Source organism: Eptatretus burgeri, chromosome 6 (genome assembly GCF_056783735.1).
Source record: "Eptatretus burgeri isolate ZD-2024b chromosome 6, Ebu_testis_v1, whole genome shotgun sequence".
Taxonomy (NCBI): Eukaryota; Metazoa; Chordata; class Myxini; order Myxiniformes; family Myxinidae; genus Eptatretus; species Eptatretus burgeri.
In genome coordinates this window covers 48537431-48559473 of record NC_140966.1, presented here as the reverse complement: position 1 = coordinate 48559473, position 22043 = coordinate 48537431, and the positions used below count along the sequence as shown (strand labels likewise).

Genomic DNA, 22043 nt, shown 5'->3' with positions numbered 1-22043 from the left:
TTTTTAACTTTCAGAAGCACTGTTTGTTCTGCCATGACATAACTCCTTGCATATTACCGAATGAGTATGATCCCAAGGTAACACAACAGTACAGAGTCCCTGCGTCGAGAGTAACCACAGACAAGATGGCTGATGGGGAGACGTACAAGCAGTACTTACTTGACCTTTGTGATGAACGTGGAGATGAACTGGGTAGAATAGTCCATGACCGTATCATTGGAGCACCATCAGATTTGCACGCTGCAGATGCAATGTATCACCGCCGCTGCAATATGACTTTCCATCGTGATGCTCATAGAACTACCACGATCGATAGCAAAGGTACTGCTGATGACCAAGCTTTCGCTGAAACTGTCAATGTAGTCGGTTATGATCGCTCAAAAGTTTGGAATTCGCTCGATGTTGAAGCAGTATACGCAGACAAGGGTGGATCTGTCATGTCCAGATGTGTCCTTGTTGAGAACGTCATCCAACATTTCACTGAAGATATGTTGGCATTACATTCCCCTGGAGTGGCAACGTTACTAGTGTTCAGGAAGCATGTTGCCACAAATATCAGGCTTGTGGATGATGATCAGAATGGCGACATGGATGAATGTATCCAGAAAGTTGGCAAGCAGATCATGAAGGAGACCAAGGCAGCTAAGTACTGAGTGGGGATCCGCCAACTCTCGCTGCAGTGGAACACGGATGGGAAGCTGATGACAGTAACAGTGTCTCTTCCCTCGGAATATGGAGGACGGGGTACCCTATGCCCAGGAGCACATTCTGAAGCTGGTCAGATGTGGCTGCACATCTGAGCAAGCATGTAGAGGTGGGAGATGTGGATGTATGGGGCGCCAACTTCCGTGCACAATGTTCTGCACCTGCGGTGGTGGTACTGCTTGTTCCAATCTATTCAACATCAATGAGAGTGCAACAGATCATGCGGACATCCCTGATGACAGCGATGAGACAAATGACCGAGCAATGGATGTCGAGGATGACGATGAATAGTTCCTAGATATAAGATATTTTGTCCAGTGGGGTCTTAATTTAGCTTCATTTATTATAGTATAATATGTATTGATGTAGCGTTGAAACATTGAGCAATGTAAACGTGCCAAATTATTATCATTATTATTATTTTTTTATTTTGTCCAGTGGGGTCTTCATTTAGCTTCATTTATTATAGTATAATGTGTTTTGATATAGCGTTGAAACATTGAGCAATGTGAAGGTGCCAAATTATTATCATTATTATTATTTTGTCCAGTGGGGTCTTAATTTAGCTTCCTTTTTTTAGTATAATATGTATTGATATAGCGTTGAAACATTGAGCAATGTGAAGGTGCCAAATTATTATCATTATTTTTATTTTGTCCAGTGGGGTCTTAATTTAGCCTAATTTTTTTAGTATAATATGTATTGATATAGCATTGAAACATTGAGCAATGTGAAGGTGCCAAATTATCATTATTATTATTTTGTCCAGTGGGGTCTTAATTTAGCTTCATTTATTATTATATAATATGTATTGATATAGCGTTGAAACATTGAGCAATGTGAAGGTGCCAAATTATTATCATTATTTTTATTTTGTCCAGTGGGGTCTTAATTTAGCTTCATTTATTATAATATAATATGTATTGATATAGCGTTGAAACATTGAGCAATGTAAAGGTGCCAAATTATTATCATTATTATTTTGTCCAGTGGGGTCTTAATTTAGCTTCATTTATTATTATATAATATGTGTTGATATAGCGTTGAAACATTGAGCAATGTAAAGGTGCCAAATTATTATCATTATTATTTTTATTTTGTCCAGTGGGGCCTTAATTTAGCTTTGTTGATTAAAGTATAATATGTATTGACATAGCGTTGAAACATTGAGCAATGTGAGGCGCCAAATTATTGTATTATTATTATCATTATTATTATTATTATTAATGGGAGTATCATATACTTTACATGTATGTCTACTTTTGAGTCACTTCAATGTCATGTCACTTCCTGTGTTAAAATGTGGTGATTCTGATTATTTCAGAATAAAATCAGCTGTTCCAGTAGGTTTCCTCTGCTGGGTGGTGCATTTCATAGTGAACGTAGTAAGCTTCATACTCAACGCGTGCACGAGAGAATAAGAAACAACAACAACACAATACCCTGGCAATTTGGAATCCGTGTCGGCGACTATGACCCTTTTGCTTCCGGTTTTTGTCATGGGGAATGATACGTCCCGGGAGATAAAGGCATCGTCGGAGATATGAAAGACCCAAATATCAGACATGGTGTACATTTCCTCCACTGATTTAAATAAAGATATCTCCCGCATCATCAAAAAATAATTTTTAATCGTGATTTACATTATTTGATCACTGATCCCGAATCCAGGCCGAAGTAACCGGAAATTGCGTCAAAATCATCAGCTGTGCGGCGCTTACATGTACCACGGTATAGTTGGCAAGTATACAGTTGTGAACAAGTTATAGGTAAAGTCAGAAGCGAATGTAAGAAGAATTCTACGTTCGCTTCTAGGCTTTGCCTATTCCATATTATCAAAGACTCAACCCATGAGCACTAAGGATCTTTCAAAAGACCTCCGGGATAAAGTTGGAGAAGGCACAGATCAGAGGATGGGTATAAAATATTTCAAAGGCCTTGAATATCCCTTGGAGCACAGTCAATGCAATCATTAAGAAGTTGAAGGCAAATGGTACCACCAAAGCCCTGCCTAGATCAGGCCATCCCTCCAAACTGGATGAGCAAGCAAGGAGACTGATCAGAAAGGCCACCAATAGGCTTATGGCAACTTTGAAAGAGCTGCAGGCCTTTACGCCAAAGACTGGTCACTGTGTGCATGTGACAACAATATCACAAGCACTCCACAAGTCTGTCCTGTACAGTAGGGTGGCAGGAAGGAAGCCATTACTCAAAAAAGCCCAACTTGACTCCTTTTTGAGGTATGCAAAAAAACCCTCCGGAGATTCTGAAGCCATGTGGCAAAAAGTTTTGTGGTCTGACGAAACCAAGATGGAACTTTTTGGCTTAAATACAAAACATGATGTTTGGTGCAAACCCAACATAGCACATCATCCCTACTGTGAAGCATGGTGGTGGCAGCATCATGTTTTGGGAATGTTTCTCATCAGCAAGGACTGGGGGAACTTATCAGACTAGAAGGGAAAATGGATGGAGCAAAATACAGAAACATCCTTGAGGAAAACCTGCTGCCCTCTGCAAGAAAACTGAAATTGGGACGGAAGTTCACCTTTCCGCATGATACTGGCCCGAAGCACACATCCAAAGCTACACTGGAGTAGCTAAGGAACAAAAAGATAAATGTCCTTGAATTGCCCAGTCAGAGCCCCAACCGAAATCCAATCGAAAATCTGTGGCATGACTTGATGATTGCTGTCCATTAACTCTCCCCACACAACTTGACTGAGCTTGAACAGTTTTGTACAGAAGAATGGGGAATTATTGCCCAATCAAGGTGTGCAATGTTGGAAGAGACCTATCCCAACCGACTCACAGCTGTACTTGCTATTAAAGGTGCTTCCACCAAGTGTTGACTCAGTGGGATGGACACTTATCCAATGAAGATATTCTAGTTTTGTATTTTTAATTATTTTTCTGAAATTTGTGGAATTTGGTTTTCACTTGGAAGTTGTTGGTTATGATGTGTAAGTAAAGGTGGAAAAAGTCTGATTTAATGCAATTTAATTCCTGGCTATAAGGCAACAAAAGGTGAAAATTTTGAAAGGAGGTGTAGACTTTCCATAGGCACTGTATATATAATTTTTGTGCACAACTTCTGTGCATTGTATTGAAACAAAGGGTGTACGTAGAGCATTAAGGAGAAGAGTTAAGATTAGCTGTGGTTTGCCTCCGACAGTCCTCTCTAATTTATTTGGTAAGTTAATTAGATGTGTTGTCTATAAGAGCTAAAGCTGGAATCTTGGGTTCCTGATGGAGAACCTTGGCAGGAGCCTAAGGTTCTTGGGGGGGGGGAGGGCCTGTGTTATGGGGAAAAGGGGGGAGGGGTTTATAGCTAGACTGAGGTAAGCGCAACATGTTTCGTGTGTTTCAAGTAGGTTGGATTGCCCTGCAACAGGGGCATGTCAGCGTAAGTCGTTTTGTTATACAGTTTGTGATGCTGAGGAGGAATGTAATTTATGGACGGGACAGTCAGGGTAAAAGAAGCGGTATTTGTAAACACCTCTTGTTTCTAGGCAAGGCCAGGTGAGGACTTCCCATTACAAAAGGCACACGTTTGCTTAAAGGCCATCACGATCTTTCTGGCCAGTGTGTGCTAACCTCAGTGGCGTAAGGTACTGTAGGGGTGAGAATAAAGGAAGGACATTTATTTTTAGTGGGGCTGCCCCATTAGCAGGAAGGCCTAGAAGAGGACTCTGCTCAAGAGGAAAAAAAAAAGAAGCACCTCGGAGTTAGAGGAGAGAACAGAGACTCCAGAACTCCTGGGAAAAGGGAAGGATAAAGGGGAGCTAAGAATATGGACACCAGAGCTCCCAGTGTGCAGGAGGAGAGGAGGAGGGTCCTTGGGGGGCTGGTTCAGGGTGTAAGCCACGAGGTGCTGTTCATCATTGGTTTACTTCGTGGCTGGTTTGTAGAACAGGCTGCATCATTGCCTTCCACCCTACACATCATCATCAAAAGAAAGTCCTCACCTGAAATTTAAATGTTTGCATAAGTGTGATCTGTGGCACCCAGTGTGGGTTAGGTTTTATTTCTCATTTCATTGTATATAAGTTTGCATGTCTGCCGATTCGTTTGGACTGTTCCAAACTGCTCGTCCCATCCACCTTTTCTCCTATATTCATTATAAATAAACCCTTTAAAAGGTAAGAAAATGTGTTCAAGCCATCTGCCTCCTGTGCATGTGCCATCAATTTCATCTTTTTCTGAGCGACCTTAGGGAATGGTAAAGGGTAATAATTAAACGGTGCAATTGACAATAGAAACTGTTCAGCCGTTTCCTGGGACCAAAGATCCTGGTGCTGAGGCATAATATGTTAACGGAGCCTCAGGCATGACAACACATTATGAACTAGAAGGGCACTCTTTGACATCACCAGATATGCCTCCGCCCACATAATGACATTTTTTCTCCATGGAGCGATTTCAGAGACACAGAGGTCCAACGTTTTTCCTTTTTTCCAACATGGCTGCCACACCATGGAACCGAAGACATCATAGTTATCATTAGAACATTCTACATGAGAAGTTGCACCGATGGCGAAATTCTTGTGTCAATTGGATAAGTGGTTGCAGAGAAAAGTAGCATAGATGGACGTACATATGTACGGACAGACAACCCCAAAAACCTAATGCCTCTGGCGACTTCATCAAATCCATTCTAAATAACCATTTTAATATATGAATAATAGTTTGATTAAGAGTTTAGTAGGGTGTACATGCTGGGTGGTGGACATGTTACATTTAAGGTAAGATGTGCATGATTTAATGCATCATCATGAGGTGAAATGTGTGATGGAAGATGTGACTACATGATAATACATTAAATCCTCCAGTGAGTAAAGTTTGAATGGTGGTGTTGCATTGATGGGTTGACTGACTGCCCGGACACTACTGAGGTTGTGTATCGATTATGTGGGTCATCTACTGATGTGAATCCGTGACCGAGGTTGTGTATCTGCCATTTGGAGAGGTTCTGGGCTGAAAGGATCAAAACTTCAAGGAAGAAGGGTGCCCAGCTGATGATCTGTGCAGTTGGGAAATCAGTAAATTAGTTTTCCGTGAAGGTTCTTACTTTAGTTAAGGGAACTATGTTTTGAGGTTTACAATTTAAGTAAAGTGGAATATAGGATGTTGTGAAATTAACATCATTTACCGCAATCCTTGTGTGATAGAATTGTGAGGAACAGAAATGAAAAAAAACGAGATTTGTGTGTGTGCTGGTTGTTATCTCCACATGTGGGTTTCCAGAAGATGGAATGGAGTCCTTCCAGACATGGAAATATCCACCTCCATTTCAGTAAGGGATCACAATTTGTGGACCAAGCTGTGACGTGTTCTTGCTCTCAAAGTTTTGCAGAATTTTTTTGCAGAGGTGCCAGTAGATTGCTCTACACACCTTGTTATACCATTGTGCGCACAGCTGTTCTGGCTTGAGTTTGTTTCTTTTGTTTTTTTTTCACATCCGAATAGGGGGTGGCTCATACTTTGTTTCTACTTTTCAGAATCTACTTGTCAGATTGACTCAGTCCTACCATTTTCTTTAAGTCATTTGTTTAGTGCCCTTGATCTTGGGCATTTACGAGGGGCAGTGAAAAAGTAACCTTAAAATGGCGATATAAATTTGAGAATGTAATGTGCGTAGTTGTAGACAACATGTTATATTTATGGGTAAGAGTCATGTATTGCCCATTTTAGATCTGGCAACATTGAGCGTATGACGTCAGTATTGCAGTTCCAAGATGGCGGCTTTCTTAGAAGCATGTACCAGGGAGGAGTAACATTCTGTCATCCGTTTCTTGGAAAGTGAGGGTGTGAACCCCAGTGAAATCCATCGCAGAATGAAAACGCAATATGGTGACGCATGTTTATTGCTGCAGCAGGTGTACGACTGGGACAGGAAATTTTTCAGGCAGGAAGGGACACTTAACTTTAAATGTTCCATTTTTGTTATTTCTATATTATGCATTTATTACTTGCGAAATCGAAAATTCGCAAGTATATTGGTTGATATGGCCTGTGATTCTGTCTGTCTGTCTCTGTCTCTGTCTCTGTCTCTGTCTTTCTATTTGTCTGTATGTCAATTGCCTTTAGGTCACAATTTTAAACCGATCTTCACGAAACTTGATGAAATGGTGGAGTTCGTCATAAGCAAGAAGCCTGTTGATTTTGAGGTCAAAAGGTCAACATGGGCCAAAGTTCAACAACTTTGTCGAATTTCTAAAATCATCAATTTTCATCCAGGTCACAGAATTCAACCACTAATAATTCTTTTTATGGTCAAATTTGTTTTAGGGATTTTGCAAGTATCGTGCTTTCCACAACATCTTTCTTCTGTATTTATTTTGTGAGTTACTGTATTTTATTTTACTAGTACGTGCCCGTACGTATGCGGCCGTACGTGCGTGGCCGTACGTGCAAAAAAAAAAAACAAAGCTTTCAAACCGCGTGCCAGAAACAACCACACAGGCTGTTCCTTCGCTCTCGCGTGCCCGTACGTGCATGGCCATACATGCGTGGCCGTACGTGCGTGGCCGTACGTGCAAACCAAAAAAAACAACTTTCAAACAACTACACAGGCCGTTCCTTCGCTCTTGTAAACGACGACTGGATTGGGGCATTGTGTTTATCTATAAATGCGCATAAGAAATCGATAAATTATTAGAATACAGTAAGTCATCACTATCCGGAAGTCCGTACGTTGTAACCCATAATGGAGAATGCGGCTGAGGATCTATTTCCCAATGGCCACGCCTACGCAGCAACGTGTCCTGCCATTGGTAGCTAAATGGCGCATCGGCAATGCCTACGCAGCAACGTGTTCTGTCATTGGTTTGGTAAATAAATGGCCATAACTTGGGAAGCACTTGTCCAATTAATATCAAACCTTGAAAAGGCACATACTCAAGTCCCCAACAATATAGCTGGCAAGTTTCAATTACATCGGACCAGTGGTTGTCGAGAAACAGCGGTCGCACGCACGCACGCACGCACGCACGCACGCACTACTGGAATTATAGATAGATGATTAGGATGTTACTGAATTTAATTTTGTACAAAAATATGCTTTAACAAAAACTCATTACAGGCGTTTTACTGCAATTTTTTTGACTTGGGACACATTAAATGTTATTTACATTAATTTAAATAGGAAAATTAGTTTCCAACGTTTATTTTTCTACATCACTCTTTTTAGGGACACATTAATTACATTGTATGAGAACTTACTGTATAATGTAAAGCAAAGTTGAATGAAATCCTGAACTTATTAATATAATTTGAATTGTTGGCTTATAAAGAGTTGATGGAGGCATTTGCTGGTGCAGAAGTGAAATTATATTAGACATTTACAATTAGACATTCCCACACTCAGTTTATATGATTTGCTTAATGTGCCTGCTTTTGATTTTAAAACTCATATGTCCTGCTATTTCTGATGAACTTCGACATATACTTTCTCAAGAATGAATATCAAAAGTATTATGCTGTTTAAGGCCCTGTCACACCTTGACGATTTAGCCAGCGTATGCCGACTTATGAAAAATTTGTCTAAAACGCTGGCACACGTCGAATACGTTATGGGTAAGTTTTGATAACATTAAGAGCACGCTGAAAAACACTGCCATACGTCGTAGTACGCTGGCTTTCATCGTTGTACTTTGCGGTTGTCCTCAAATTTTCGCATGCTTGAAATTTTACGACGTATGCCAGCGTATGACTCACACGTTCCGCTACGCTGGCCATAAGTTGTAGGCACGTTATGCGATCGTTGACACATGTCGACACACGTTACTTGTAAGTTACTCATAAGTCGAAACACGTCGAGGTAATGATTAGCGTACCCGAAACGTATTTATAACCTATGAGTAACGTGTTGTACGCACGTTACACGATTGTTGACACACGTCGAGGCACGATATGCGGTCGTTGACACACGTCGAGGCACATTACTTGTAAGTTACTCATAAGTCAAAACACGTTGAGGCACTTATGAGAAACTTACAAGTAACGTGTGTCGACGTGTGCCAGCTTGGTTCGGCAAATTTTTCATACGTCGGCATACGCTGGCTAAAACGTCAAGGTGTGACAGCGACTTCACACTTCGATGTCGAATGTGGTTATGATTTGAATCGTCGAGCCGCAGCCTATGAATAGCCTACACCACGTGATCGTCGGCGATACGCTGCCGCGCGCTATGCATAAGTTAGACTATCGTTGGGCATAGGTTGTGAACGCCGACAACACGCTCAGCATTCGTTGGTATAAGTTATCTATATGTGATTAAAACGTTCTGTGTACGTTATTAATACGTTATGCATATGTCCAACACATTATTATATGCCCAAAAATTAAAAAAACATCAGTAGTTCAGCGTACGCCAGCGTTTTACATACATTTTGATACGTTGCCATACGCTGGCTAAAACGTCAAGGTGTGACAGTGGCTTTAAGAGCAATCAGGTGTAATGCATTCATGAGAGAGTTGTGGGAAAACAAAGGTGACATGGTTCTAGGATTCGATTCTGAAAACTTCAATATTCTGCCAAACAGGAATTTTCTGAAAAAATATTGTTCTCACCTGAGATATTCCCAGTTTTCCAGGATGCCTTCAGTACGAATCAACCAACAAAATAAATTGAGGATCTGTTTTGCTTTGTTGCCTGTGATCTGCCGACTGAGCAACCATAATGTGAGGCACTTCAATCCTTGCAGCTGTAAACGCATTCCAGAGAAATGAAAGTCAGATTGAAATTAGTTACTATCAAGCACCACTTATTTAATCTGTAAGCAAATGTGGTGGATATTTTAACACCCTTTTAGACTGTGTGCATCATGCACACATGACACCAAATCCCTTTGCCCCTCCCCCCTCCTCAACCTCTCCTGGTACAAGTAACAAATTAGCAAAGATTTGATCAAACAGGAAATGGAAAGTACTGTATTTGTTTGCATTATCACAGTTCGATGAAAGTGGGTTGGGAATTCAATTTATAAAATATTTTAATGCAAGGCGAACCATTGATGAAACAAAATCTGTCAATTTGAGGATGACTGGGGATGAAATCATATTTGCTATGCGTACAGGAGTGGGAGACAAGGCTAATAGTTGCTGAGAAGCCTCTCCTGAATTTAGTTGTTATTTCAGCTGCTGAATTCAGCCGCTCAGAAGCCTCTTTGGTCACATTAGGCTGAGATTGGCCTCCGATGTTAAGTGCATCATGGCGTTCTGTTGTTGTCACTGTTCACATGCTATTCTTGATTTGTCAACAGCCTCGGCCCCCTTGTGGATTGCATTGTGCCAAGAATGTCTATTTTGGGCAATGGTCTCCCAATTTTCCAGTGGGATTTCCACAGCATTAAGGTTGCGTTTGATGACGTCTTTGTGGTGCAGGTCCACCCTGTGTCCTACTCTCTGCACCAAGCTGACAAAATAGAACAAATTTAGTTAGTCTTGAATCTTCCATGAGTACCATGTGGCTAACCCAGCGAAGTTGGTTTTTTGAGTAGGATGGTCTCCTCAATGGGCATGTCTGCATGCTTCAACCCTTCTCCGTTTGTGATTTTATCTTTCCATGAGATTCCAAAGAGGTATCAGAGATGGTGTTGTTGTACATGTGGTGTCTATCCAGTGTGAATATCTTTGTTGATTACAAGAGTACATTGAGCACAACGGCCTGATAGTCCTTACACTTTGGAGCAGTGCAAATGCCATTCTCTGACCATATTCTTAAACAGATGGTTTCAAAAGCAGAATGACAGCCTGAATGCATCTTGACATTTCTGCACAGAAGCTGTTATCATCCTTACTATAATATACTGAACAAAAATATAAACGCACCAAGTGCAAAAATATAAACGCACCAAGCGATTGTTACTATTTTACCTCGAACTCATTAATGCGAAATCTTCACAACAATTTGGTTATAGAATCCATGACAATTGAGCATTAAATTTCAAAGAGTTCCTTGAGAATTCTGGCGACAGTCTTTGCGCTACAACAGCCGACACAACCGAGGTGTCACTGTCAGAGTTCACACAGTCAGTAGCGGGTGTGTCCACCGTTGGCGTCGCGCAGAGCGGTGCATCTCCGGCGCATGGACATTACCAGATTATCGATGGTGGCCTGAGGGATGTTTTCCCATTCCTCCTGGAGAGCCACACGGAGCTGGCGGACGTTCTCTAGGACTGCGTAACGTTGTCGTACGCGTCGATCAAGAACGTCCCAAAGGTGCTCGAAGGGCGACATGTCAGGAGAATATGGAGGCCAGTCGAGGACATCAATGTCCTCCTCACCGAGGAAGTCCATGCAGATCCTGGCAACATGGGGGCGAGCATTGTCATGCTGAAACGTCACATGGTGAAGGCGCACAAACGGCACGACGATGGGTCTGAGTATCTCGTCCCTGTACCGCTGCCCGTTCAAGTTGCCTTCAATGAAATGAAGCCAAGTGCGCTCTCCATGGCATATGCCTGCCCACACCATAACACTGGCACCACCGTGTGACACCCGACGAAGGACATTGGCGTCAGTGTAGCGCTCCCCAGCCCGACGCCAGACGCGGAGTCCGCCATCAGCCCGATACAGCTGGAACCGCGACTCATCGGTGAACAGCACTCTCCTCCATCGTGCGAGGGTCCAGCGCAAGTGAACATTGACCCAGTTCAGTCGGGTCTGACGCCGGACTACAGTAAGTGAGGTCGAGTCCCCGGTGTGGTCGGCGGGCTCGGAGGTTGGCCTCCCTAAAGCGGTTACGCACCGTCTGGGCTGAAATGCGCCTGTTATGCAGCCTGACAGTCTCATCGGCAGTCCTCGTGGCCGGTCGGAGTCGATCCCGGAGATGTTGCAGCCTCATGTGACGATCCTGACCGGCGGTGGTCACACGTGGTCGCCGGGCATGTGGGCGGTTCACGGTGCTTCCAGTCTCTCTGAGGCGCGTTCTCAGGCGGCTAATGGTGGAGTGGTGGACATTGAAGTGTGCTGCAACGGCCCGTACTGACGTCCCAGCATTCAGCATGCCAATGGCGCGCTCCCTCAACATTTGTGACATCTGTGGCATGTTGACATTTGGCACCAGTCCACATTTTGGGGAGGCCTTTTATAGGGCAAGCTATGGGGAGTGTTTGTGTCCTGGTCACGCTCACTGACCATCACTCTGTCAAGCCCCATGGTGCTCATGGGAAGGATTACTCAATGTGTGAGTCCACACACTCAGAGTGGTCAATTTCAATGGGAACATCTATCTTGAGCAAAACAAAGGAACCATTGCTCAAACATATCATCGGTTTGACCATTTTCCCATAATGGCAATCTTGACTTAGATATTTAGGTTGGTGCATTTATATTTTTGTTCAGTATAATTCATGGATCGGTGTTTGCATTTGTTTGTGGGTTTGTTTGTTTGTTTGTGGGTTTGTTTGGCATGCGACACCTACAGTTCTGGCCCAATTACATCCAGACTAGCTACAGAGGATCAGCATAACCCAAATTAATGTAAAGGGGTGTTTTTCTCTTTGCCAGTGGTCTTGGGAGGGTGGGGGAATGCAAATTCTCTATGTAAATGTGTATCGTGTAGCGCCGCCTCCAAGTAGGGGAGGGCATTACAAGTCTCCATCATTTACAGTGCAGTATTGCTGTCCCCACATTTTCCAGTGCTGTTAGGTGTTTTGAATTATCAGCAGTAGGTATGATTTGCATATGCAGAGCTGTCATTTAGCTAAACACCGCCAAAATGAAGGTATGTGACAGAAGAACGTGTTGCATGCTTGGAACAAGATTGCCCATTGAGCAGGTACTCTGCTAGTTAGATACAATACTGCAAAGATAGGTGAACTTCTCTACCAGTTGGGGAGGTTATCTAGCTATGTATACTGTTGGTTCATAGTACTGGTCGTTTGGCCTCAGTTGAAAAAGGACCTCTATCTTTCATATGTAGACTGTAATACCAAAACTTGTGGCAGCAGTAGTGAAATGGTCAGTGATTTCCTGGATCTCATCTCGGGAATGCGCTACCAGCACCGAGTCATCTGCATATAGGAAGTCACGAACACAGATTTCTAGGATCTTACTTTTGACTTTGTCTTACTTTCTTACCAGTAAGAGTGAATAACTTCTCATCAGATCTGGACTGGTTATATAAACCATCTTCAGGGTCTTTGGAGATGTCCTTAACCACAGCAGCAATAAATATTGTGAACAGAGTACGCACCCCTGTTTTCTCCGCATGAAGTTCCTTTCTGATTTTATGGGAGTTTTTCCTCATAGGAGGTTCATCTGAAACTTCAGGCTAATACAGAGTAAAAGATGATCTAAAGAGTAGTCTGCACCTTTCATGACCCAGGTTATATAGACATCTGCAAGGTCACGCCTCCACACAATAATATAGTCCTGTAGATGCCAGCATTTTGAGTATAGGTGTTGTCAGGTGCACAGCTAGTTTTGGCGAAGTCTGAAGAAAGTGTTGGTAACTGCCAAGTTAGATTTCTTCAAGGTGAATTTTTCATTTTTCAAGGTTACAGTTTTCTACAGAAAATGCAGTCAATAAGTTATTACCATCAGTTTTCCAAGCTGTTTCCTTGTTCTGATGAGAAGACTATTGCTCTGACCATATAGTCAGTAATGAGATAAAAGAAAATTACAAAATACCCATTTCATTATGTAATTTAATATTACACCCCAAAGGCAAAGTTAAGTGACTATTAAATTTGAAGCAATTGTGGAATTCCATACAGTCATAGTTCTGCTTGAGTTAGAGTGGCTGTGTCCAATACGAAGCATGCTTCGAAACGTAACACAGTTCATCGTCCATCTACAATAATAATAAAAGAGAGGGTGTGAAACTATGAAAAAAAACTATGACCAACCCCCCCCCCCCCAAACTATGAAACCTAGCAGCCTGAAACTTTGCATGCATACTAAGGGAACTAACTCCAAGAAAGTGCATGAATGAAAATTGGGTATTTGGGTAAATTTTAACACCCCTTTTGAAGATAATAGACTCATCTCATCATGAAAAAACAAAAAGAGGCTTCTCCTTCACCAGCCCTCATTCACCTCTCAGGGGTCTTAATCCACCATTTCGTTTTGGCCTAATCAAAATGACCTATCTGGGAAGAGGTCGTAATGGTTTCTGTATAATAGAGCTTGATCTTTACACCTACGATTTGCTGTATACATCGCTAATCGCTTGCCAAGCCAGCCATTCCTTATCAACCGATGTTTGTAAGCAGTGACAAGGCAGTCCACAGTGCAATTGACTTTTTTATCACAGCGGTTGTCATTTTTGAAAATAAAATTACAAATTGACATTCAAATCAATGTTAAGGTGATAAAGTAAACTAAGTTGATATATAAATGTGGTTTCCATTTTCTTAGTTAAATCTGACAACTTTAAAATGTAACCCTCACCTCATAGAGTTCCAGTTCCAGAGTGGGTACACAGGGGGGCAGCCGCAGTTTCAAGTTGCATGGCTCAAGGGAAGCCCACGTTGTAATCTTTTTTAAAATGGTACGTGCTGTTTGAAAGTGATGGGTGGTATTGCTATCCTGTTTGAAGTGCTGTTTTAACGTTCCCCATTTTGTTCAATTCTATACCAATGCCAACAGACGGTACCATCCTCCCTGCTTTCCCTGAAGTCCCCTCGACCATTTGTAAGTCAACCCCTCCCCCCCACTACAAGTCACACCAACAAACACAAGTCGAGAACCCCTCCCCTCTTTCTCCCCACACCCTCACTCCCCCTCAACCCTCCCCTCTCCCCATCTCCCCACCAACCCCACCTTACTCCCTCCCCCCTCTCTCTTCTCTTCTCTCGCTCCCTCCTTTGCCCACCCCTCTCCATCTCCCACCCCCCCCCTTTCTCAAAGTGTTCCCATCAGCGAAGAATCTTTAAATGTGTGCTTAATTGTGGTTGTCCAAGAGATATATGCTAGATTCTGGGCAACGGCGGGTACCTTTGTGGAAGGAGGGAGAGGAAGGGTGGAAGTGGGAGGAGGGAAGTGAATGGTTGAGGTGGAAAGAGAGAGGAGAAGGGGTGGGGTGGAAGTCCGAAGGGAGTAGGCGGGGTGGGAAGAAGGACCCGGCGTTGTCCAGAAATGCCGGGTACCTTTGCGAGTTAACAATAGTGCATATACAGTTTTTCAGTTCCATAATCTTCAAATGTTGGCTAAGACTTGTGTTTTTCCTCCTAACTCTTTAACCACCTCTCCCAGCAATTCTATTTGTCTTTAGCTGCTTAGAGTGTTGGCCTTAGGCAAATGGCTAAAACTATGTCACTGTTCTGCCTTTTCAGATGATTCATCAGTGTCTTTCATTGGTAAGGCTATTTCACTCTCCTGCTGCTTTCCCTTTCTCCTTAGCACCTGAAACTCTTTCTCAACAAGTTCTTTTTTCAGACTTTCTAGCCTTCTCTTCCTCCTCCATTTCATCAAGATGGGCATGATACTACGATCTACCCCGCTGGGCTGAGGTTATCAGCTCCTTGGTTATGATAACGTTCGCTTTCTAAGCTACCAACATTATCAATGTGATCTGTGATCACTCTCTTGTCAAACAAGTTGTTTGCTAACTCCAGTCTGTATATTATACTGTACAAACAAATAACTTTGGGTAATTGAACATGCAACAAAGAGATTGGATGAAATGTAGTGATGATTGAATGACAACACACAAATTTACCATGCAATTGTGACGTGATCACTGCAAATCTTTCAATGCAATGCCAGTTGCGAGATCATGAGGAAGTCAGAAAATAACTCCTTTTGACTGAAATTTTCACCCTCCGTAACAAAACTGACTGTTTCCGGACATTTCGGAATGCCTAACAAATGTTTCCAGATGTTGCTGCAACTGAAAATTCCCACAAATGGCAAAGTTGAGAGTGCTGAAAATCCCGGCAATTTCCTGACTTTTTTTGGTTTTTGGCTTTTTGAATTTAGCCATTTTTCATATTCCTGGCCGGGAAAATGCATTTTAAATTCCCCGGTCTTTTCACGTTTTCCCAGTCGCGTGGGGACCCTGATTATTCAGATAGAGGATTATTAGTAAATGATGGATGTTAGAAGCCATTACTATAATTTTTTTACGAGAATTACAAAGGCATTATCAATCAATCAATCAATCAATCAATCAATCAAACCAACATTTATTTCCTTCAAGAAAAGAAACAGGTATGAAGAAGACATTTAAGTTACTGAAGGAGGTTGAAAATCCAAAAGGCAAGCTTGTAGCAGGAAATCCCACACACATAAAGATAAAATGAGCAAAAAACAAAAAATGAAATCATATCAAACTATAAGTTTAATATGCAATAGACAAATCAACACAGTATATGGGATTTTGACCACAAATCACAGTATCATAAGATATGTGCTCAAACTTGAGAATTTGGGAAGACCAAAATCTTTATGACTGTTTCTGTGAAACAACTTTACATTCTTACCCTTGCCTGTGTTCCATTGCTCAAATTTTCTTTGTCTGTCCAATGCTCATCACTTTCCTTTTCTGGGAACTAAGAAAAAAAATTGAGATCACAATTACTATTATTAAAGAGCAGGAATTGTTGACCAAGTTAGTTTGGTTATTATTGCAATGTTGTACATTACCTGTAGGATGAAGAGTTTGAGTTTGGATGTTAAGGCTGGAGCTGGAGTTAGGCTTGGGGGGAAGATTATGGATCTACTCTTTATACTCTTTGATATAAGGGATGTTTTGGCAATCACCATATTTAAAACTTGTTTAATGCTTTTATTGAGAGAACAGACAAGTGAAAAGTTAGGACCACTAATGTCAGGTCAGGTCAGGTATGGGAGCATGTGCCAGAACAGCACGTCGCTGCGTCCACTTTCCGCCTGTACTCCAGGGGCCTCCGTCTGGCCATCCCCCAGGCAGATGCCAGGCCCATCCCCATCTCCTTGAGATGATGGTCAACCTGTTGCAACCATGAGGCACGTGGTCGACCCACTGGCCTCCTCCACTCATGAGACTCCCTCGCTGAGAGAATCTGGTGAGCAGGATCAGAGTCAGGAAAACGAGCCACATGTCCATACAGCCGCAACTGACGCTCACGGACTATGCAGGTAACAAATCTCATCCGAGTCTCTCTCAGCAACCGCTCGTTGGACACAAAATCTGACCAGCGATAGCCAAGGATTCTCCGAAGAGACCTGGTACCAAAGGAATTAAGTCTCCATCTCAGATCCTTGGTCAGAGTCCAAGTCTCGCACCCATAGAGCAAGACTGGAAGTACCAAGGACCTGAAGACTCGGACTTTCGTCCCCCCGCACAGGTACCGGCAGCGCCACACCCCATGATCCAGTGAATCCATGACTTCCCAGGCCCGACCCAGACGTCTATTGACCTCTGACTCGCAGCCAGCAGAGACATGAATATCACTGCCAAGGTAAGTGAATCTCTCCACGACCTCAACATCCTCACCACAAACAGACACAGACAGGACAGCAGCATCCAAGATGTCACCGAAAGCCTGGATCTTAGTTTTGACCCAAGAAACCCGTAATCCCAACGGCTCCGACTCCTCATTCAGCACCTCGAGGGCCCCCAAGAGGTTGTCTAAAGTCTCCGCAAAGATGACTGCATCATCTGCAAAGTCAAGGTCCGAGATCTTGACATTCCCAAACGACGCACCACAACTTGATCTCTCCGACATCCTCCCTAGAATCCAGTCCATACAAGTGCTGAAAAGTGTGGGGGCAAGTACACATCCCTGACGAACTCCAGTAACAACTGGAAATAAGTCAGAGATGGTACCACCACACTTCACAGCACTCTCAGTACCAGAGTAGAGTTCAGACATCAGATCGATCAGTTTTGGTGGCACCCCACGAAGACCAAGAATCCTTCAGATGACGTCCCGATTCACTGAATCGAATGCTTTACAGAGATCAACATAGGCTGCAAGCAGCCCCTGCCGAAACTCTCGTCTGCGTTCGGTGAGGACACGAAGTGCAAGGATACGGTCAATCGTTGACCTCTTTGGTGTAAAGCCTGACTGCTCTGGACGCTGGTGCTCAAGCAGATGGTGGCAAACTCTATCGAGAATTATCCGAGCAAAGACCTTGCCCGGCACTGAGAGCAGCGTCACCCCTCGGTAGTTGTTGCAGTCTTGGCGATCACCCTTCCCTTTCCAGAGAGGGACAACAAGGCCCCTCTTCCAGTCAGTTGGGATGATGCCTGTGTTCCAGGCAGAGCACAAAACTGCATGCAACGACACGAGTGCAGCATTTCCACCAGCCTTGAGAAGTTCGGCATGGATGCCACAGATCCCTGGAGCTTTGCCCCGTTTCAACTGGTTCACCGCAGCCCGTGTTTCCACAAGCGTAGGTGGACCACAGTTGATTCGAGGGTCAGCAACAGGGATTGAAACACCCTTGACGTCCAACTCGACAGTTGGGGGATCAGCCTGGTACAACCGCTCAAAGTAACCGGCCCAGTGGGCCTTCACTTCAGACTCCTCTGTCAAGAGCCTACCACTCTCTGCTCGAACTGTAGTGCTCCGAGGGATGGGCTTGGATGAACGTGATGCGCGAATTCCCCTGTAAGCGGGACGAGAATCACCTGTCCACAGGTGATGCTCTACCCCCTCACAGATTCCTCGCACATAGGCCTCCTTGTCCACCCTCAGTGCACGTACAGTTTTACGCCTCAGCTCCCTGAACAGCTCAGCTCTGCCATTCAGCCTGGCCCTGCGACTCTGGTCAATGGTATCCAGTGTCCCTTGAGAGACAAAATTCTTCTTTGCCCTGCGGTGAGCTCCAAGGCATCCACCGGCAACATCAAGGACGGTGGTCTTGAAGGCGCTCCACAACTCTTCAGGACCCCCCAAAGCACCCAGACCCCCCAAGTGTCCACTCAGCCTGTTCGCAAACTCCTCAGCTACTCTCTCATCCCTGAGCTTGGCAACATCCAGCCTCGGCTGGGATGTTACCATTCTCCAGGATTTAAGGTGCAGCTTTAGAGTTGCTACAACAAGCCTGTGGTCAGTATTGAGGAACTGAGCACTCCGGTAGACCCTGCAGTTCTGGATCATCCTCCAACGACCGTCAATGAGGACATGGTCAATCTCCTTTGCCACACCGCCAGCGTTGGAATACCAAGTCCAGCGATGAGCTTGTGGGCGCTGAAACCATGAACCAGCCACCCTAAGTCCATGACTTCTTGCAAAGTCAAGGAACTTAGTGCTATTCTGGTTCATAGTTCCTGACCCATGGGGACCAACACACACCTCATAACCGTCCCTATCAGTTCCAGTCGATGCATTGAAATCCCCCAAGACTAGAAGTGTATCTCGTCTGGGGCACTGATCAACCACAGACTCGAGTGTGGCGTAGAATGTGTCCTTCACGGTGAGATCACTCGCCTCAGTCGGAGCATAAACAGAGACCATGGAAATGACACCTAAGGAGTGACGAATCCTTAATCTCATAATACGCTCGTTGACCGGTGTTACCTCAATTATCATTGGGGTCAGCTTATTGGACACAGCTACAGCAACTCCTTGGGTATGGTAACCATCAGAGCGACCAGACCAATAGTAGGTGTAACCACCCACCATTATATCGCCGCAATCCGGTCTCCGAACCTCAGAGAGAGCTGCAATCCCGATGTCCAAACGCTTGAGCTCAGATGATAACAGAGACAGGTGATCATCCTCTCTTAGGGATAGGACATTCCAGGCACCCACCCGAAGGGACCGCCTCAGGTTAACCCAAGGAGACCGCCGTCTGGTGGACGACACCTCAGCACCACTCCGACACACTCTCCCGCAATCTGACCCAGGGATGTTACCCCGTGGTTTCCCTCCTATCAAAGATTGGGGGTCCCGAAGGCTTTGCCCCAATCCCGTCAACGTGGACGACCCACTGGCCTCCTCCACTCATGAGACTCCCTCGCTGAGAGAATCTGGTGACACTACCATGACATTAGTCTACCACTAATGTCATGGTAGACATTTGCAAATCCTCATGAAAATTGTTGATAGAGATCATAGGAATTCAATTTTTTTTTCCACAAGAACCTCTAAAAGGCTAACATAATTATTTTAAATAGGCAATTAAAACAAATTTTGAAACAAACTTCTACACAACAAAGAAAAAACAAACAAACAACTTTTAACGATTTACCTACTCAATAAAGAATAAATCTTCTGCAGGAAATAAGTGCAGAAAGATTTTTTAAAGGTCTATAACATTTATTGCTTGTTTATCAAAATTCTATGTTTTGGTATTAGTCAACTTAGTTTCTATAGATTTGTCAAAAAAACCCAAAGCTTGTTCTTTCTTCTTCAATACATCAGAGGTGGCTATTTGATGTGTTGCTTAGTGTGAAAAATGCATACAATGGTTCTTCTTTTGGGAACAATGAATACCATATATCCTCACTTAACGACCAAGTTCCGTTCCTACGACTAGGTCGTTAAGCGAATTGGTCGATAAGTGAGGAGCCGCCCCTTACTGATATTTCAAGCATATTGTACTGGTAGTGAGTTTGTGTCAGCCATCTTTAGATATTGCTTTAATGTCACCTTTGCACCATTTATAACATTTTTAGTATATTTTGAAATGTTTATACAGTAGTGTACTGTATACTGTAATAAACAGAATAGAGGAAATCAGCTCTAATATACATTACTTAGGTTTGCATACTGTAAATACAGGTAATCGTATTCGTTTGCATACTGTATTCATATATACAACGTATTCTGAAATTACCAATAAAATATGCAAGTTAGGTCATGGGCTTGGCATAAAAAAAGGATGCTATATTTTTGACAAACAAAAGAGAGCTTATTTAAAAAAAAAAAACAATGAAACGTCGATTTAGGCATTTACACAAAGTGGATAAAAAGTGTCCTGAGACCGTTGGTGATTGGCCGTTGGTCAACAGGACCTAAATTATTTTCCTAATTTCAAAAACAAGATTTCAAGTGTTTTCTTTGAAGGTAAGCCATAACTAATTGGGGGAACATTAAGGGTTGGTATTTCGAAGGCCAGGAGTAACTTTATGCCTCACTCGCACTGTGATATGGTGCCATATGCCAAAAGCTGTAGCTTTTTAAGCAGTGTTGAGCAGCCAGGCTCACTTTTCTGTCTATACCTAGCAAAACCTGTGGTATATGCGATTACATAGCCATTTGTACGCATGACAAAAAAAAAGACATTTTTTATGGCCACAAATTTATTTCACTTTCCCTTTTTGGTCTTGAATTTGGAGCTCAAAATGGTGGGCAAAAAAATTAGTAAATAATGGCACTAAATGTAAATAAATATTGGCCAAATACATTACTGTACAGTATAATGCCAATGCCACAGATTACTTTCATTCACTTGGAGGCATTTCACTTCAAAATGAATCAAAGAATGAACATAAAAATATACACTTTAAATTATGAAATATCAAATTGTTCAAAATCTGAAGGAGATCAAGTTTGATTCAAGAAAAATCTTCTTCTTCTTCTTCTTCTTCTTCTTCTTCTTCTTCTTCTTCTTCTTCTTCTTCTTTCGGCTGCTCCCGTTAGGGGTCGCCACAGCGGATCATGTGTTATGATCCGCATACTAATTTGGCACAGGTTTTACGCCGGATTCCCTTCCTGACGCAACCCTGGTCACCTCTTACGACACAGGGATAAGGATTGGGTTTCGCCATGATTCCAGGCTGCCCTACACCCTCTCATAGCGCGGCCCAGTGTAGAGCTCCCATCCTCAAGCGATCCTCCAACCCAAGCCTCCGAGTAGCCGGATTACAGGCGCACGCCACTACGCCCGGTATTTTGATTCAAGAAGAATAAGAGGAAATGAACAAAATATAAATAATAAATGAGACTGCACTGATGGTGAATTTGATTAAATGAATAATACACAATAATCCCATCACAAATGATTTCATTAAGTGGTGTATTGGTGCAGTTATATGCTAGCATATGTACAATAAAAAAAAAAAATGATTGCTCATTATTTAGGATTCTATAATATTTGAGGCTCGGTGCTAGCTGTAAATATAGGCTATGGAGTGAAATAAAATGTGACAATGGTCATCATTTCATTTCCTATGCAACCTGTGGCTGCTGCTTGCAGTATTACTGGGAGCATGGCTGTGCCACTGATGCAATGCCCCCTTTTAGATTAGAGGAAGAATTTGAAACTTGTTCATGGTGCTGACAATAGCTTGCCTTCTCTTCGCAAAGGACACCATGGGATCTCTCACATCTACCAAATAATGCTGACAAGATGGGATGCCCAGTTTAACGCCCATCTGAATGATGACACACACATTGATGAATCACCCTGTTGCGAGATAGCAGGATGACAGTTTGTAGCTGGGCCAAGAT

General features: G+C 43.1%; 1 protein-coding gene across 10 annotated transcripts in view; it reads right to left on the bottom strand.

Annotated features, from left to right (window-relative positions):
* The window catches only part of LOC147024721 (sister chromatid cohesion protein PDS5 homolog A-like), a 197904-nt gene that overhangs the window by 39713 nt on the left and 136148 nt on the right, over nucleotides 1–22043 (bottom strand). For 9 of the 10 annotated variants that reach the window (XR_015059167.1, XR_015059166.1, XM_085884890.1 and 6 more), the window contains 2 exons: nucleotides 16140–16208; nucleotides 9280–9413 (listed from right to left, as the gene is read on the bottom strand). Coding sequence is in view for 8 of the 10 variants with exons in the window: in XM_085884890.1 (XP_085741016.1) it covers nucleotides 9280–9413; nucleotides 16140–16208 (203 nt within the window). In the remaining 2 variants the exon portion in view is untranslated. The remainder of the gene's footprint in view (nucleotides 1–9279; nucleotides 9414–16139; nucleotides 16209–22043) is intronic. The other variant, XM_085884895.1, reaches the window with a different exon arrangement.